The sequence below is a fragment of the Hibiscus syriacus genome, unplaced genomic scaffold, assembly GCF_006381635.1.
Source record: "Hibiscus syriacus cultivar Baekdansim isolate YM2019G1 unplaced genomic scaffold, ASM638163v2 tig00110718_pilon, whole genome shotgun sequence".
In the NCBI taxonomy this organism is placed as follows: domain Eukaryota; kingdom Viridiplantae; phylum Streptophyta; class Magnoliopsida; order Malvales; family Malvaceae; genus Hibiscus; species Hibiscus syriacus.
Window position 1 is genome coordinate 763,759 of NW_024062837.1, and position 12,305 is coordinate 776,063.

The 12,305-nt window shown below is 32.8% G+C and overlaps 1 protein-coding gene and 1 pseudogene across 1 annotated transcript; one reads left to right on the plus strand and one right to left on the minus strand.

Moving 5' to 3' along the window:
- Window positions 1-706: 706 nt before the first annotated feature.
- Window positions 707-5,362, minus strand: LOC120139008 (cytochrome P450 90B1-like). The gene is made up of 8 exons (XM_039154364.1): window positions 5,050-5,362; window positions 4,645-4,966; window positions 4,409-4,561; window positions 4,074-4,325; window positions 3,900-3,992; window positions 3,189-3,267; window positions 2,970-3,076; window positions 707-1,085 (listed from the first exon to the last, which is right to left on the minus strand). The coding sequence occupies exons 1-8, from the start codon at window positions 5,250-5,252 to the stop codon at window positions 840-842; spliced, it is 1,455 nt and encodes a 484-aa protein (XP_039010295.1). The 5' UTR covers window positions 5,253-5,362; the 3' UTR covers window positions 707-839.
- A 2,365-nt stretch (window positions 5,363-7,727) lies between these two features.
- LOC120139000 lies at window positions 7,728-11,587 on the plus strand (annotated as a pseudogene).
- The last annotated feature ends 718 nt before the right edge of the window (window positions 11,588-12,305 follow it).

Genomic DNA, 12,305 nt, shown 5'->3' on the forward strand with positions numbered 1-12,305 from the left:
ATTCATTTTACGAAAATCATTTTTCAAATTCTATTTTTTGTGAACAAAGGAACCCTTAGGCCTTACTGCATATAGTTTTGGAGACCTCGTAACTTTTGTTCTGTTTTAGTCATCTAACTTTTTTTTCAAAATATACCTAATGTTTAGTCTTGATTTTATTTTCGTCACCCGCCGTTAAATATTAATAGAATTATTGGTGTGACGTCTTTTATTTTTCAATGATGACATGGTAATATCTGACGGTGACACATCAACATTACCATTAATTTTTTAATGGTGGGTAACCAAAATGAAATCAAAACTAAATGTTAGATATGATTTTGAAAAAAATAATAATTAAGTAACCAAAACAGAATAAAAATGATAGTTGAGGTACTAAATGTGAAATTTAGCCATTATTTTTATCAATGCAGACCGAACGTCAGACATTCTATATATTCATTTATTTGAATCTTAGGGCTTTTTTTCCTTTTCTAAATCCGACATCAGGCTTTAATTATTGCACCAATTTTATTAGTTTCTTCAATTCATTATAAATTTCTTTATCCCATCCCACCTTTTACTTTGTTTTGATTTCACACAGGAAAATGGCTTCGCCCTTTGATAAAAAAATGTACAAATAATGTTAAAAAATAAGTAAAAACAACCTGAAAAAAGGAGGGAAAAAAGAAATATAAAAAATAAAAAATAATAGTGGCAATAATAATTGCTAGCCAAAATAAAATAAAAATTTACATTAATACGGTGGATATGAATATAAATATATATACTTAGAATATGTTTGTCTTGCCCTTTTTCTTCACGTAATATACTATATCCAACACGAGCGGCTGAGCCTTCTACTTTAAGATTTGAACTCTGATGGGAAGGCCTTTAGGGAAGTCGACAAATGGGAAGGCAAAGGCTTCATCCGTGTCGGCCAACTCCCACTGGCACTTGAGGACCAAATGGTGGATGAATACCGCCATTTCCAGTTTAGCCAATTCCGTTCCTGCACATAGGCGCGGTCCTCCCCCGAACGGCATGAAGTAATTGCTCGGAGACGACGATGACGATGTTGCCGACCCATGACCGCCGTTATTTTGCTATACCAAAGGTGAATATTATGTCAATAATCCACCAACATAAAAACCCACGTTCAACAATAAAATTAAGATATCAGATCTAGAGCTTAAGATTTATTCTCATATATCTATATAACATAAAGAGTATATATATATTTTTTTAAAGGTTTTAAACTTAAATAGTTACATCCGAAGAGTATATATTTAATTTTTTAATGATTAGAAATTTTTTGAATAAATCTTCTTTTATAGTCAACTTAAACTATTAAAAGATGTTGAGGGGGGAAAATCTAAAAGAGGGGATTAGTCATCAATTACAAATGTGTGTAGCTATGAACTGTGATTGACCTACCAGAAAGGGGGCCCACCACCCTGCACGTGCACGCGGGAACCCCACAACCCACATGGGGGGATTTAATCATCATCTTAACCCCCCCCCACTCGCACGAGACTGGAGGCCAGACCCCGACCCCATACCCCAAAAGCACTGCCCTGCTCTGCTCTTTTTTTGTATCTGACTGTCTGCGTTTTGCCCCAAATATTATTCCATTTTCTTTGATTTTGGAAGAAAGAAATTGATCCAGGGATAGATTTAAGGGACGGATGGGAGCGGTCATCTTCTTCTAAAAATTTTTAATTTTTTTATTTTATATTCAAAATCTATTTTCATCCTCAAATTTTTTAGATTTATCTTTCCTTAAAATTTTATAAATTTATTATTATTAACACAAAATTATATATCCGTCCCTGAATAGATCAAGGCTCTAGAGATACCATCGTTATTAATTATATAATTTTATATCTTTTAAAATTTTATAATTTTATATCCTTTTAATTTTTAATATAATTTCTAAATTTTCTTTAATATAAAATTGTGTATCTACGTCGGTTGAGTATTGCAACAAGGGGGCGTTCATTGATGATGACGGGTCATGGGTTTACAGAACCGTTGGATTGGATCACAGCTAGTCTTTCAGATATCTTCGTGTATGCCTATTTGCCTTACCCTGATAAGACACTTAAAACGGCTCTGATGAAACTTCAAGTACCCCACATGATTTAAATGTTTATGTACAATTTCCCATCAAATTTCCACACTTGTGTTTTACGAAAAAGGAAAAATAAATTAAAGCTTATGGGTAATGTTGTCATTCCCCGAGAATAATATGCTTTAATAAATAAGGAACAGAAAAACAAAAGAAAAGGTATTATTGTCAAATATTTATTAATACATATAGATCGTCCAAATCTATGTACCCTTTGAATTATTAATTGTGGCCACTTACCTATGTACCCTTTGAAAAAAATCTCAACTATTCTCATGTATTAGTGCTTTCTATTTCTACCAAAAGAAAAAAAACATTTATTTCATCTCTACAAAGATTTAGTATTCTTGACCGTTTGTTTTAATACGTGTGATTAATTAAAAGTAAACTACTAGGTTTTAAATAAATCAATATAACAAAACATATGAAGGGGTTACAATGATTCAAAAAGAACTTAAACTCAAGCAGTTGTATGCATGTTATTAATGATCAAATAAAATTTTAAACAGATAATATTTTATATTCCCTTTAAATTATTAAAAAATTAACAAAATCAACTAAATAAATTAAATAATTGAGCCAATAAAATAAAAATCGCGTACATAAAAGACATTTTATCTATATAAAGTCAAGGAGGAGGAGTTTAGACGCATCTTTCACATTTTGTAACATAGACTTGTTTCTCTGTCTTCTTCGAAGACAACATAATCCAAGTTCGTTACAAAAAGGTGATAAAAATTGACCATTCATGAGTTATATATACGATCAGATTTAATCCATTTCACATCCTATTTCTTTTTTAAAAAATGGGTTAAAATCATTTTCTAAATACTTTAAAAAAAATAAACTATGGACTGACCTGCCATCGCCATGGATTGAAGTGTTGAGGATGGTCAAAAAGACAGGGATCCAAGTGCACTGCTGCAATCACTGGCAGCACTTTCCACCCACATGGAATATCATAACCTTTTCCACCACCCCAAAAATAAAATTATTGATTTTAAGCTCCAAATATTTTTAACCAAAAGCTGCTTGGTTTAAGCCAGATAGTTGAAGTAGTAGCATGTTTTTGACTTACCTTTGTACCGAACGTCTTTAAGAGCTTTTCTATGCAGAAATCTTACCACATTACCAAGCCTAAGCGTCTCATTAATAACCTATACAAAATAGCCCAGCATTAACAAAATGACCCAAAATAACATTAGATTCAATGGTAAACTACATATTATAAGATAATGTTTTGTTAAGTCCATCGGTTATTAAAAGTTACAAAATAATCCCCAACTATATGAGACTATTTTGTTGAATGTACTCACTATTCATATATTCCAAAATTTTCATCTTTCGCTAAAATAATTGACAATCCTCTCAGTTAGATGTTAACCTGCTAACTCAGATATGATAAATTCATATTTTAATGATGTCCATTAGCATCGCATTGTTTTCAAACACTAGCTCAAAGACATAATATTTCAAATATTGACTCGACGACATAATATAAACGGTCATGGGATTAAATTTTATCATATCTCAGTCAATAGGTTAACGTCTAGCTCGGATGACGCCAAATTTTTTAACAAATGATGAATTTGAAACATATAAATAGTTGAGTGATCGTTTTGTAACTTTTTAATAGTCAGAGACTCAACAAAACAACACCCTATAATTAGAAGACTATTTTATAACTTTTAATAATTAAGAGACATAACAAAGTAATACCGACCATTTGGGTTTTTTTATTACCCAAAAATATGGTTAACTAAAAGCGAGAGAGCTTAGCTTAGCTTACACATTGTGTGAACTCCATTTTCTTGTAATCATCCCAGTTGAGTTCAATCTCCCCTGATTGCTTCTTGGCTCTGGCAATTTCAAGGTGTTCTTCCTGTGATTACAGTTTTAGAAAACAGAATCATAAGGGAAAAAATGAAAGATTTTGCAGTAAAACAAGCAGTGGATTGCTTACTCTCAACTGTTGAATGGCCATGGGACAACCTGGCAAGAAGTAGATGGCTAAGGTTATGGCCACCGATGAAGTTTCATGTCCAGCAAAAAGCAAGCTCAAAATCAAGTCAAGTATTTGCTCTGACGAAAGATTCGAATGCTTTAAAACCCATTCAAGAAGATCATCTTCCTCCGCGTTTTCTTTTCCCTCCTTCATCTTCCTTTTCCTCTCCACCATTTTTCTCTCGATAAATTTCAGGATCGTTGATCGAGACTGCCAAATAAACATAAATGAACCATCAGATTCCACATTTTATAACCAGAAGAGAATAACATATCTGGGTTTCATAGTTTTACTTGCAAGGCTTTTCTGTATGCGGTTCCAGGCAAATTGAGAGGAGCAGAAACCACTCCTTTCATGAAAGTAACATACTCTTGCTTTAGCTGCTCGGTCTCAGCATGTCCAGGGTCCATGCTCATGATGTTTTTTGCCATCAAATTGAAAGTGAGCTGCAAAAAAAATAAAGCACAAATTCGTTTCGAAACACAAGCTACCAACTTCATTTTTTCTTCTCGAGTAAAGAAAGTCGCACCTTTTTTGCTTCGTCCTGAGCCGAGAATACACACTTTTCTTTCCAACTACTTAGAACAAGCAAAGTATGCTTCTCCACTTCTCTCAAAAGAGTCTTTAACCTTGCGTTGCTCAAGAAATTGAGTGATATAATTCTCATGTCTCTATGCATATCTCCAACTAAAACCAACATCGACCATTTCCCAAGAATGCCGCCGATACTCCTCGGGTAACTGCACTCGAATAGTCTCCCTTCGTTTTGTAATATGAACTTGTTCAGCCCAGCATCAGCAGAAACTATCGTCTTCTCACCGAATAAGTTTGATTTGTAGATATTCCCATACCTGGAAAAACGTTGAATTGATTCAAAAACACGAGAAAGATTATGTTTCTGTTTTAAAAAAAAGGGTTGAAGCACAAAGACTACCTGGATATATGGTGGTGCATGAATTCACCAACCGATGTAGCAGAGTAAGGCCTCAAGTAGCCCATGGTTTCACCAACAAAAGGCCACCCCATGTTCCCAGGTGGAAGATTATACCTTCTTTGTTTTCTCTTGATGAGGAGGAAGAAGAGAATCAGAGATAAGATAGATGGAAGGAAGAAGAAGAGATGGTGTGAGTCAGGCATGGAGACACCGACCCTTTTGCTTCTTCAATCCTCCTCTTTTGTGTTGGCTTTCCAAGAAAGAAATCAGAAATCTATTTTTTTTTGTGTGTGTTCAAAGGGAATCCTAATTCACTTCATGTAGCTACTTGATGAAAATGTTTTGAATTTAGAGTTATCCAATAAGCTTACATATATCTAGATATACTACTCGTTTAGTATTTCAATTATTATTTTTATTTCATTTCGATTATTTAACTATTTTTTTAAAATCGTATAATATCAAAATTGATCCCTAACATTTACTAAAATAATATCTTGGCCCTAAAAATTTTATTTTGGAGTAAAAAGGACCAACAATTAGTTAACAAATGTTTAACATTCTAAAATAGGATATTTTTAACTCAAAATAGATTTTTGGGTCATTTTTCCCTAAATTGAGATGTTGGGACTAAAATACTTCATAAAAAGAATAAGGCTCAAAATGACAATGTTGGTAAATGTTAGGGGGTTAATTTTAGTATTATATCTTTCAAAATCATATCTAACATTATGTTTTGGTTTCATTTTGGTCAATGACCGTTAAAAATTTAATAGTGATATTGATGTGTCACCATAAGTTAATATCACATCATTGTTGATTTTTTATAAAAAATTATACGTTAATAATTCTGTTAATTTTTTAAAGTTAGGTGATCAAATTGAAATTAAATTGTAATATTAAATATAATTTAAAAAATAATAACTAAATGACTATAAAGAAAAAAATGTTAAAATAATAAACATGTAGTTTACCTATAATAAATTGGGTTCAAAGCTTGTGATACCTTTTTAAGCCATAAGGAACGGAAAGTGGCAAAGACTGAACTGAATTTAAACTTAAAAGAAAAATTAAATAAATTCGTAAATCTAAACTTTTAGCTGCATATGCTCTCTTTACTCTGATAGGCAATATATAGATATACAAATAAATGGAACAAGTGCCCTCTTTAATTTTGTTTATATCTCATTAAATGGTCTCAATGGCTAGGAATAATATTATTTTTTATAATTTTTTTTAATTTGAGTAAGTACGTATATAGATTATAAACGGAATAATAAAGATTTAAAAAAATATTATCTTATAATTACTTAAACTATATATGTATGTATGTAATAAAAATGGTTGTTCATTTTTCCTATATGTATGGGGTAAGGGGAAATAAGATAGTAGGCTGCCCTCAACACCAGGTTGAGAGCAATTTCCGTAACAGACCTCCGAATTATGAAATGCCCTCCGTAAGACTCGATCCCACAACCTCAAAATTAAAAACCTTGTGCTCTATCAACTGAGCTGGATGATCATTTCATATGTATATGTATGCATGTAATAGAAATATTTTATTTGGGGGTGAGGTTTCATGCAAATAGAAAGAGTCAAAGGTCAAACTGTGATGATTGCTGTATAGCCCAAATGCACTGTGAATGGACAGAAGACCAACCAGAAGCGGGCCAATATGGATTGGACAGTCAAACAGACTGCTAGCCCTTTTCTTTTCTTTTAATTTTTTTAAAAAGGGGATTCTTTAAATATATTTGATTTTATTTAAAAATAAATAAAATCAGTTTAAAAGTTTATTCTGTAATATGAACCGATTATATTATAAGAAAAAATATATATATTTTTTTATTATTGACAATACATGCATGTCTTATAGATGTAATTATTTAAATTTAAGATTTAAAGAAAAATAATACTCTATTTTACAATCAATGCCGCTCAATAAGTTGAATTCAAAAGTTTATATTTTAAGCTATGTTTTTGGTAAATGATCTACTCATGGCTGTGTAGGGTTGGGTAGTAAAAAGATTGAAAATATCTAAAAACAAATTAATTAAATTTAGTTGATAAAATTAATAGTTTTATAGTTTCTACTACTGTAAAAATAATCATTCTATTTGTTTTAGGTAAGTTACAGTCATTGAATTTTGGTGGCGTTTTTGTTTCGATCATTGAATTATAATTTTTTTAAAATTATAGTATTAATTTTTTGAAATTTATTTTTTATCACTTAACTGTTAAATCTAAAATAATTGGATGGAATGATATTTTATTGAAGTTAAATTCAAAAAAAAAAAAAATCATTCATTTTATCCAACATTACTTTTTCCCCTCTCCTTCTCTAATGTTTGTGGTTTTTTTTAACTGTTTTTGAAATCTTTTTAGTTATTCTAGACAACGACGAATTCTTCTAATTATCTTCTATCATTTTATATTTTTTTAAAATTTCTTTAAAACTCACAATTTAATATAAAAAATCAATTAATTTGAGGGATTTGATGGTTTGTCTGAATTTAAACAATGAGAAGCATTCTTCTTAAAAGATGAATATATTCTCAAAACTAACCTTATCAAATGACTATTGATGAAGATCAAAGCATTAGAAAGTCAAAATCTTTTTGATATTAATATATTTTATAAAAAGATTTAACCAAAGCATGCTATCTTACTATCACTACATGGCTTATCATAAAAACTTGTCTATATGGAAACTAATAGTTTGGTTGATATTTGATCAAGCATTTTGGGCGCAAGTACGCTGGCGAACACACATATACATATATTTGGTGGTGAAATCGTTGTGGTTTATGATACGAATGCTGTCGGGCTTTAGTTTTTAAGAATATGACATTGTTGTGCATTGGAGCTTGCAATTTTTTTGTGTAGCTTCTTTTGAACTGGTATAATAAAGTCTTGTACTTCCTGACATATTCCTTATCATTTGTTATTTTTCATTTCTGCGGCGCAGGAGATGAAATGAGCAGAGTTATTTGGAAATCAATCAAGGATAAGGTGATTCATTTACCTATATGATGACCTGTACGTAGTTTTTTGTTGAAAACATTTAAGATATTATTGCGGCGTTATATCTTTTTTATTTTTCTGTAGCTCATCTTGCCCTTTGTGGAGTTGGACATAATGTACTTTGAACTTGGTCTTCCATATCGTGATACTACCGATGACAAAGTTACAATCGAAAGTGCTAAAGCTACTCTCAAGTATGTTTTAGTTATTCCTTTCCAAAATTTTCAAGGGATAAATCTCTTCGTTACAATATTTAGTCAATGCTTGTGTTTTTCTCCTGGTCACATGTGGTTGTTTAATTTGGTGTATGTGCTCGCTTTGTGTTATCTGTTTTTTCTTCTGCTGGTCTTGAGTGTTTCTGGTCTTATTTTAGGTACAATGTAGCCATCAAGTGCATTACTATCACTCCAGGTATATATGGCTGAACTTCTTACAGGAATGATAACCTTCATCAATGCTTAAAATTCAGAAAGTTCTTACAATATGATTTTGGTGATTGGCAGATGAGGCTCGTGTTAAGGAGTTTAACTCGAAGCAGATGTGGAAGAGTCCTAATGGGACTATTAGGAACATTTTGAATGGTTAGCATTAATGCATTCATATCTTTCTAGAATTTTTTCCCTATTATTTTATGCATTTCTCATAGTTAGTAGGAACATTTTGAATGGTTAGCATTAATGCATTCATATATTTCTAGAATTTTTTCCTATTATTTTGTGCATTTTTCATAGTTAGTAATTATTACTTGCATAATCTTTCAGGCACTGTCTTTAGAGAGCCAATTATTTGCAAAAATGTCCCTCGACTGGTCCCAGGTATTCAGTTTTTCTCGATGTTGTGGTTGTATATATTATCTATTTATATATTTACTTACATTATTATGAAGATATGTTGACTTCTTGTGTCATCAGGTTGGAAAAAGCCTATATGCATCGGAAGACATGCTTTTGGTGATCAATATCGAGCAACTGAAGCTGTCATTAAAGGAGCCGGGAAACTTAAACTGGTTTTTGGTAAAATTTTTGTGTTACTTGATGATTTCTGATATTCCGTTGCCTATCTTGATTGGCTTTTGGTAATACTCTTCTTGATTTGTGAATAACTAGCATTGATTGCCATTGTTTGCAGTTCCAGAGGAACAGGGTGAAAAGACAGATTACAAAGTTTTCAACTTCACCGGTGAGGGAGGAGTTTCAATGGCTATGTATAACACAGATGAGGTATGAAACTATGAATCTTTTGATGGTCTTGTTGTAGCTTAATTTTTTTTTTGTTCTAGTGGTGTCTGAATTCTTTTGCTTTATGTTTGACATGGAAATGAAGTCCATTCATGCTTTTGCTGAGGCTTCCATGAACACTGCTTATCGGAAGAAGTGGCCTCTTTATCTTAGTACAAAAAATACTATTCTTAAGAAGTATGATGGAAGGTATCTGACAAGCATAATACGTACAACTTTTCCTAGTGAAAGCACTTTATTTTCCAGTTTTTGACTCCTATAGCCCATGCTTGTTTTTTTGATGAAGATTCAAAAATATCTTCCAAGAAGTTTATGAGGCTAACTGGAAATCAAAATATGAGGCTGCTGGGATATGGTTAGTATCTTTCTGACTTCAAAGACAATAGTTAATATTCTTTATATTCATGTCAAATATTGATTCAGATGATCTAATTGAAGGTATGAACACCGTCTTATTGATGATATGGTGGCATATGCCCTAAGAGTGAAGGTGGTTATGTGTGGGCATGCAAGAACTATGATGGAGATGTGCAGAGTGATTTCTTAGCCCAAGGTTAGTACCAGTAGCCAGTCAAGAATGTTCCCCTTTCAGCCCAGTTTGTTGTAATTTTGCATTATTCTGTGCCTTGTAAGCTATTTTCTCTGATAACTAAACCTGAATTGCTTTTGTAGGATTTGGGTCTCTTGGATTGATGACATCTGTCCTGGTATATATCTCATGTCAACAGTTTCTTTAATTTTTATCTTCTTATATGTTAGTTATTAATAAATTTAGAAAGGGATTATGCCTATGTCTAATGCATAGGATAATGTAAGGCAAGATAAAATAGGAATAGGAAGTGGATTAGGTTAACTAATATCTATCCTATCTTATGTTTGGTGGTGCAAAAAAAACGGGTAGTGTTTGATACTTTTATAAGAGTAGAATGTGATTTGTTTTATCTATCATTCTAATCCCATGGGACAAAAATTCTATCCTAATCATCCAATCTTCCTATCAAGATGAATACCAAACATGGGATGATGCATGTTTGATCCTATTCTGACCACCATCCTACACATCAAATGTACCCTGACTTGGGAATGAATTGGTTTGTGTTCAGGTTTGCCTAGATGGGAAGACAATAGAAGCAGAGGCTGCTCATGGTACTGTTACGCGACATTACAGAGTCCACCAGAAAGGTGGTGAAACCAGCACAAACAGCATAGCATCTATCTTTGCTTGGACTCGTGGACTTGCACACAGGTAATAATTATAACCTTAATATTTTATGTTTTTCGTGTTGAAATTTTTTAATGTTAACTGGAATCACTTTCTTCACAGGGCAAAATTGGACGACAACCCTAAGCTCAGCGATTTCACAGAGAAACTAGAGGCAGCTTGTATTGGAACTGTGGAGTCTGGAAAGATGACAAAAGATCTTGCACTTATCATTCATGGTTCTAAGTAAGTATTTATCAAGCATGTTTTATGCAGTTTAAATGCCAATAACATACAGTTTATGGTCTATCTACATAACAATATGTTTCAGTGGGTGCTTATGTCCATTTTATTCTCACGTTGCATACTTGTGTATATACGTGTTATACAGAAAATGGTTGTAACATTGACATGAATGCTGCAGGCTTTCTAGGGACCAGTACCTTAATACTGAGGAGTTCATTGATGCTGTCGCAGCAGATCTAAAAGCAAGACTTTCTATTTAAGCATAGTTCTGAACATGGTAATTACACCCAACTGACAAAGTCTTTTGCTCATGTTTTGTCCCCGACACTTAGGAAGATAAACATATTAAAGGAAGTTTTTGTCATAGTTGATAAGTCTAAAACGTTTTATTTGATATCAAATTTGGTTGCACTTAAACACCCTGGCAAGTTGCACATTTTGCAATAGAAACTATAGCTTGGGTAACTATGTGAACGTATTATCTTTATAGTATGCCTCTTGATATATCAGTGGAGATAAGAGTAATTCTTGTTAAGCAAGGGGAAGTACGAGTTGATAAGTACATGCATGAAGCTAAGGCATTATATGTTTTAAAGTATCTTGTCTAAAACTAAAAGGCACATTTCTATGTTTTAACGTTTGCATAATCTATTTGTTGCGGGTCGAAAATGGGAAGGGGTTGGAGGGCTGTCGTCGATGGATTTGAGGTTTTGTTGGGAAATAACATAATAAAAGTGTCACCGTGGGGCTGCGAATGAGATGAGGGAGGTGGTGGGGGCGGGGTGTTGTGGATAGATGAATTTAATCAACCAGTCGATCAGATACACTCTCTCTATCTCACTTGATTTATCTCATCATTTGTTTTTGATTACTACTCTCTATCATTATTCAATGGATATGGATTTTTGATTCAATTTCCGTCTTACACTACAGCTTTTACCCGTATGGCATGGTATGATTCCATATATTTCGACGTAGCAAATAAATGAATTGGTATTTGGAAAAGGAAATGGATGATATCCTGACCTAATTGAAACTTTTATTTATATTCGTTAAGAATCATTCCACTTTAATGAATGGGAAGAGCAATTAGTACAAGAAGGGCTTGTGTGCTGTTAGAAAGTGTAAATGACAGAGAGTATACACAGTAAAGAATTACAATGCCTTCATATTAATTGGTACACTGCTTTTATAACCATGTTTTAGCTAACCACTAACCACCTAACAAACTAATTGACTTAGCTAACCAACCTAACAAACTAACCACTTTTACATGCACGTGTTGTATTAACAGCAGTCTAACAAATAGTCATCTAACATTCCTCCTACTCTTCATTTTCTCCTTATTGACAACAATCTAACATTCCCTCTACTTTTCCTTCTTGATGAAAAGATGAACACTTGAATCGGAAGTGCTGATGCTTCCTCCCGTTCGACTTGAATCGGAAGTGCCCATGCTTCCTCCCGTTCGACTTGAATCGGAAGTGCCGATGCTTCCTTCCGTTCACTTGAATCGGAAGTGCAGATGCTTTCTTCCGTTCGATTTG

Bases quoted from the DNA above. Each gene is read 5' to 3' on its own strand.
- LOC120139008 (XM_039154364.1), bottom strand. From the start codon at position 5,252: ATGCCTGACTCACACCATCTCTTCTTCTTCCTTCCATCTATCTTATCT. The intron at 4,967-5,049 runs GTAGTCTTTGTG...ACGTTTTTCCAG, and splicing joins ATGCACCACCATATATCCAG to GTATGGGAATATCTACAAAT. The intron at 4,326-4,408 runs GTAAAACTATGA...TTTATTTGGCAG, and splicing joins CATACAGAAAAGCCTTGCAA to TCTCGATCAACGATCCTGAA.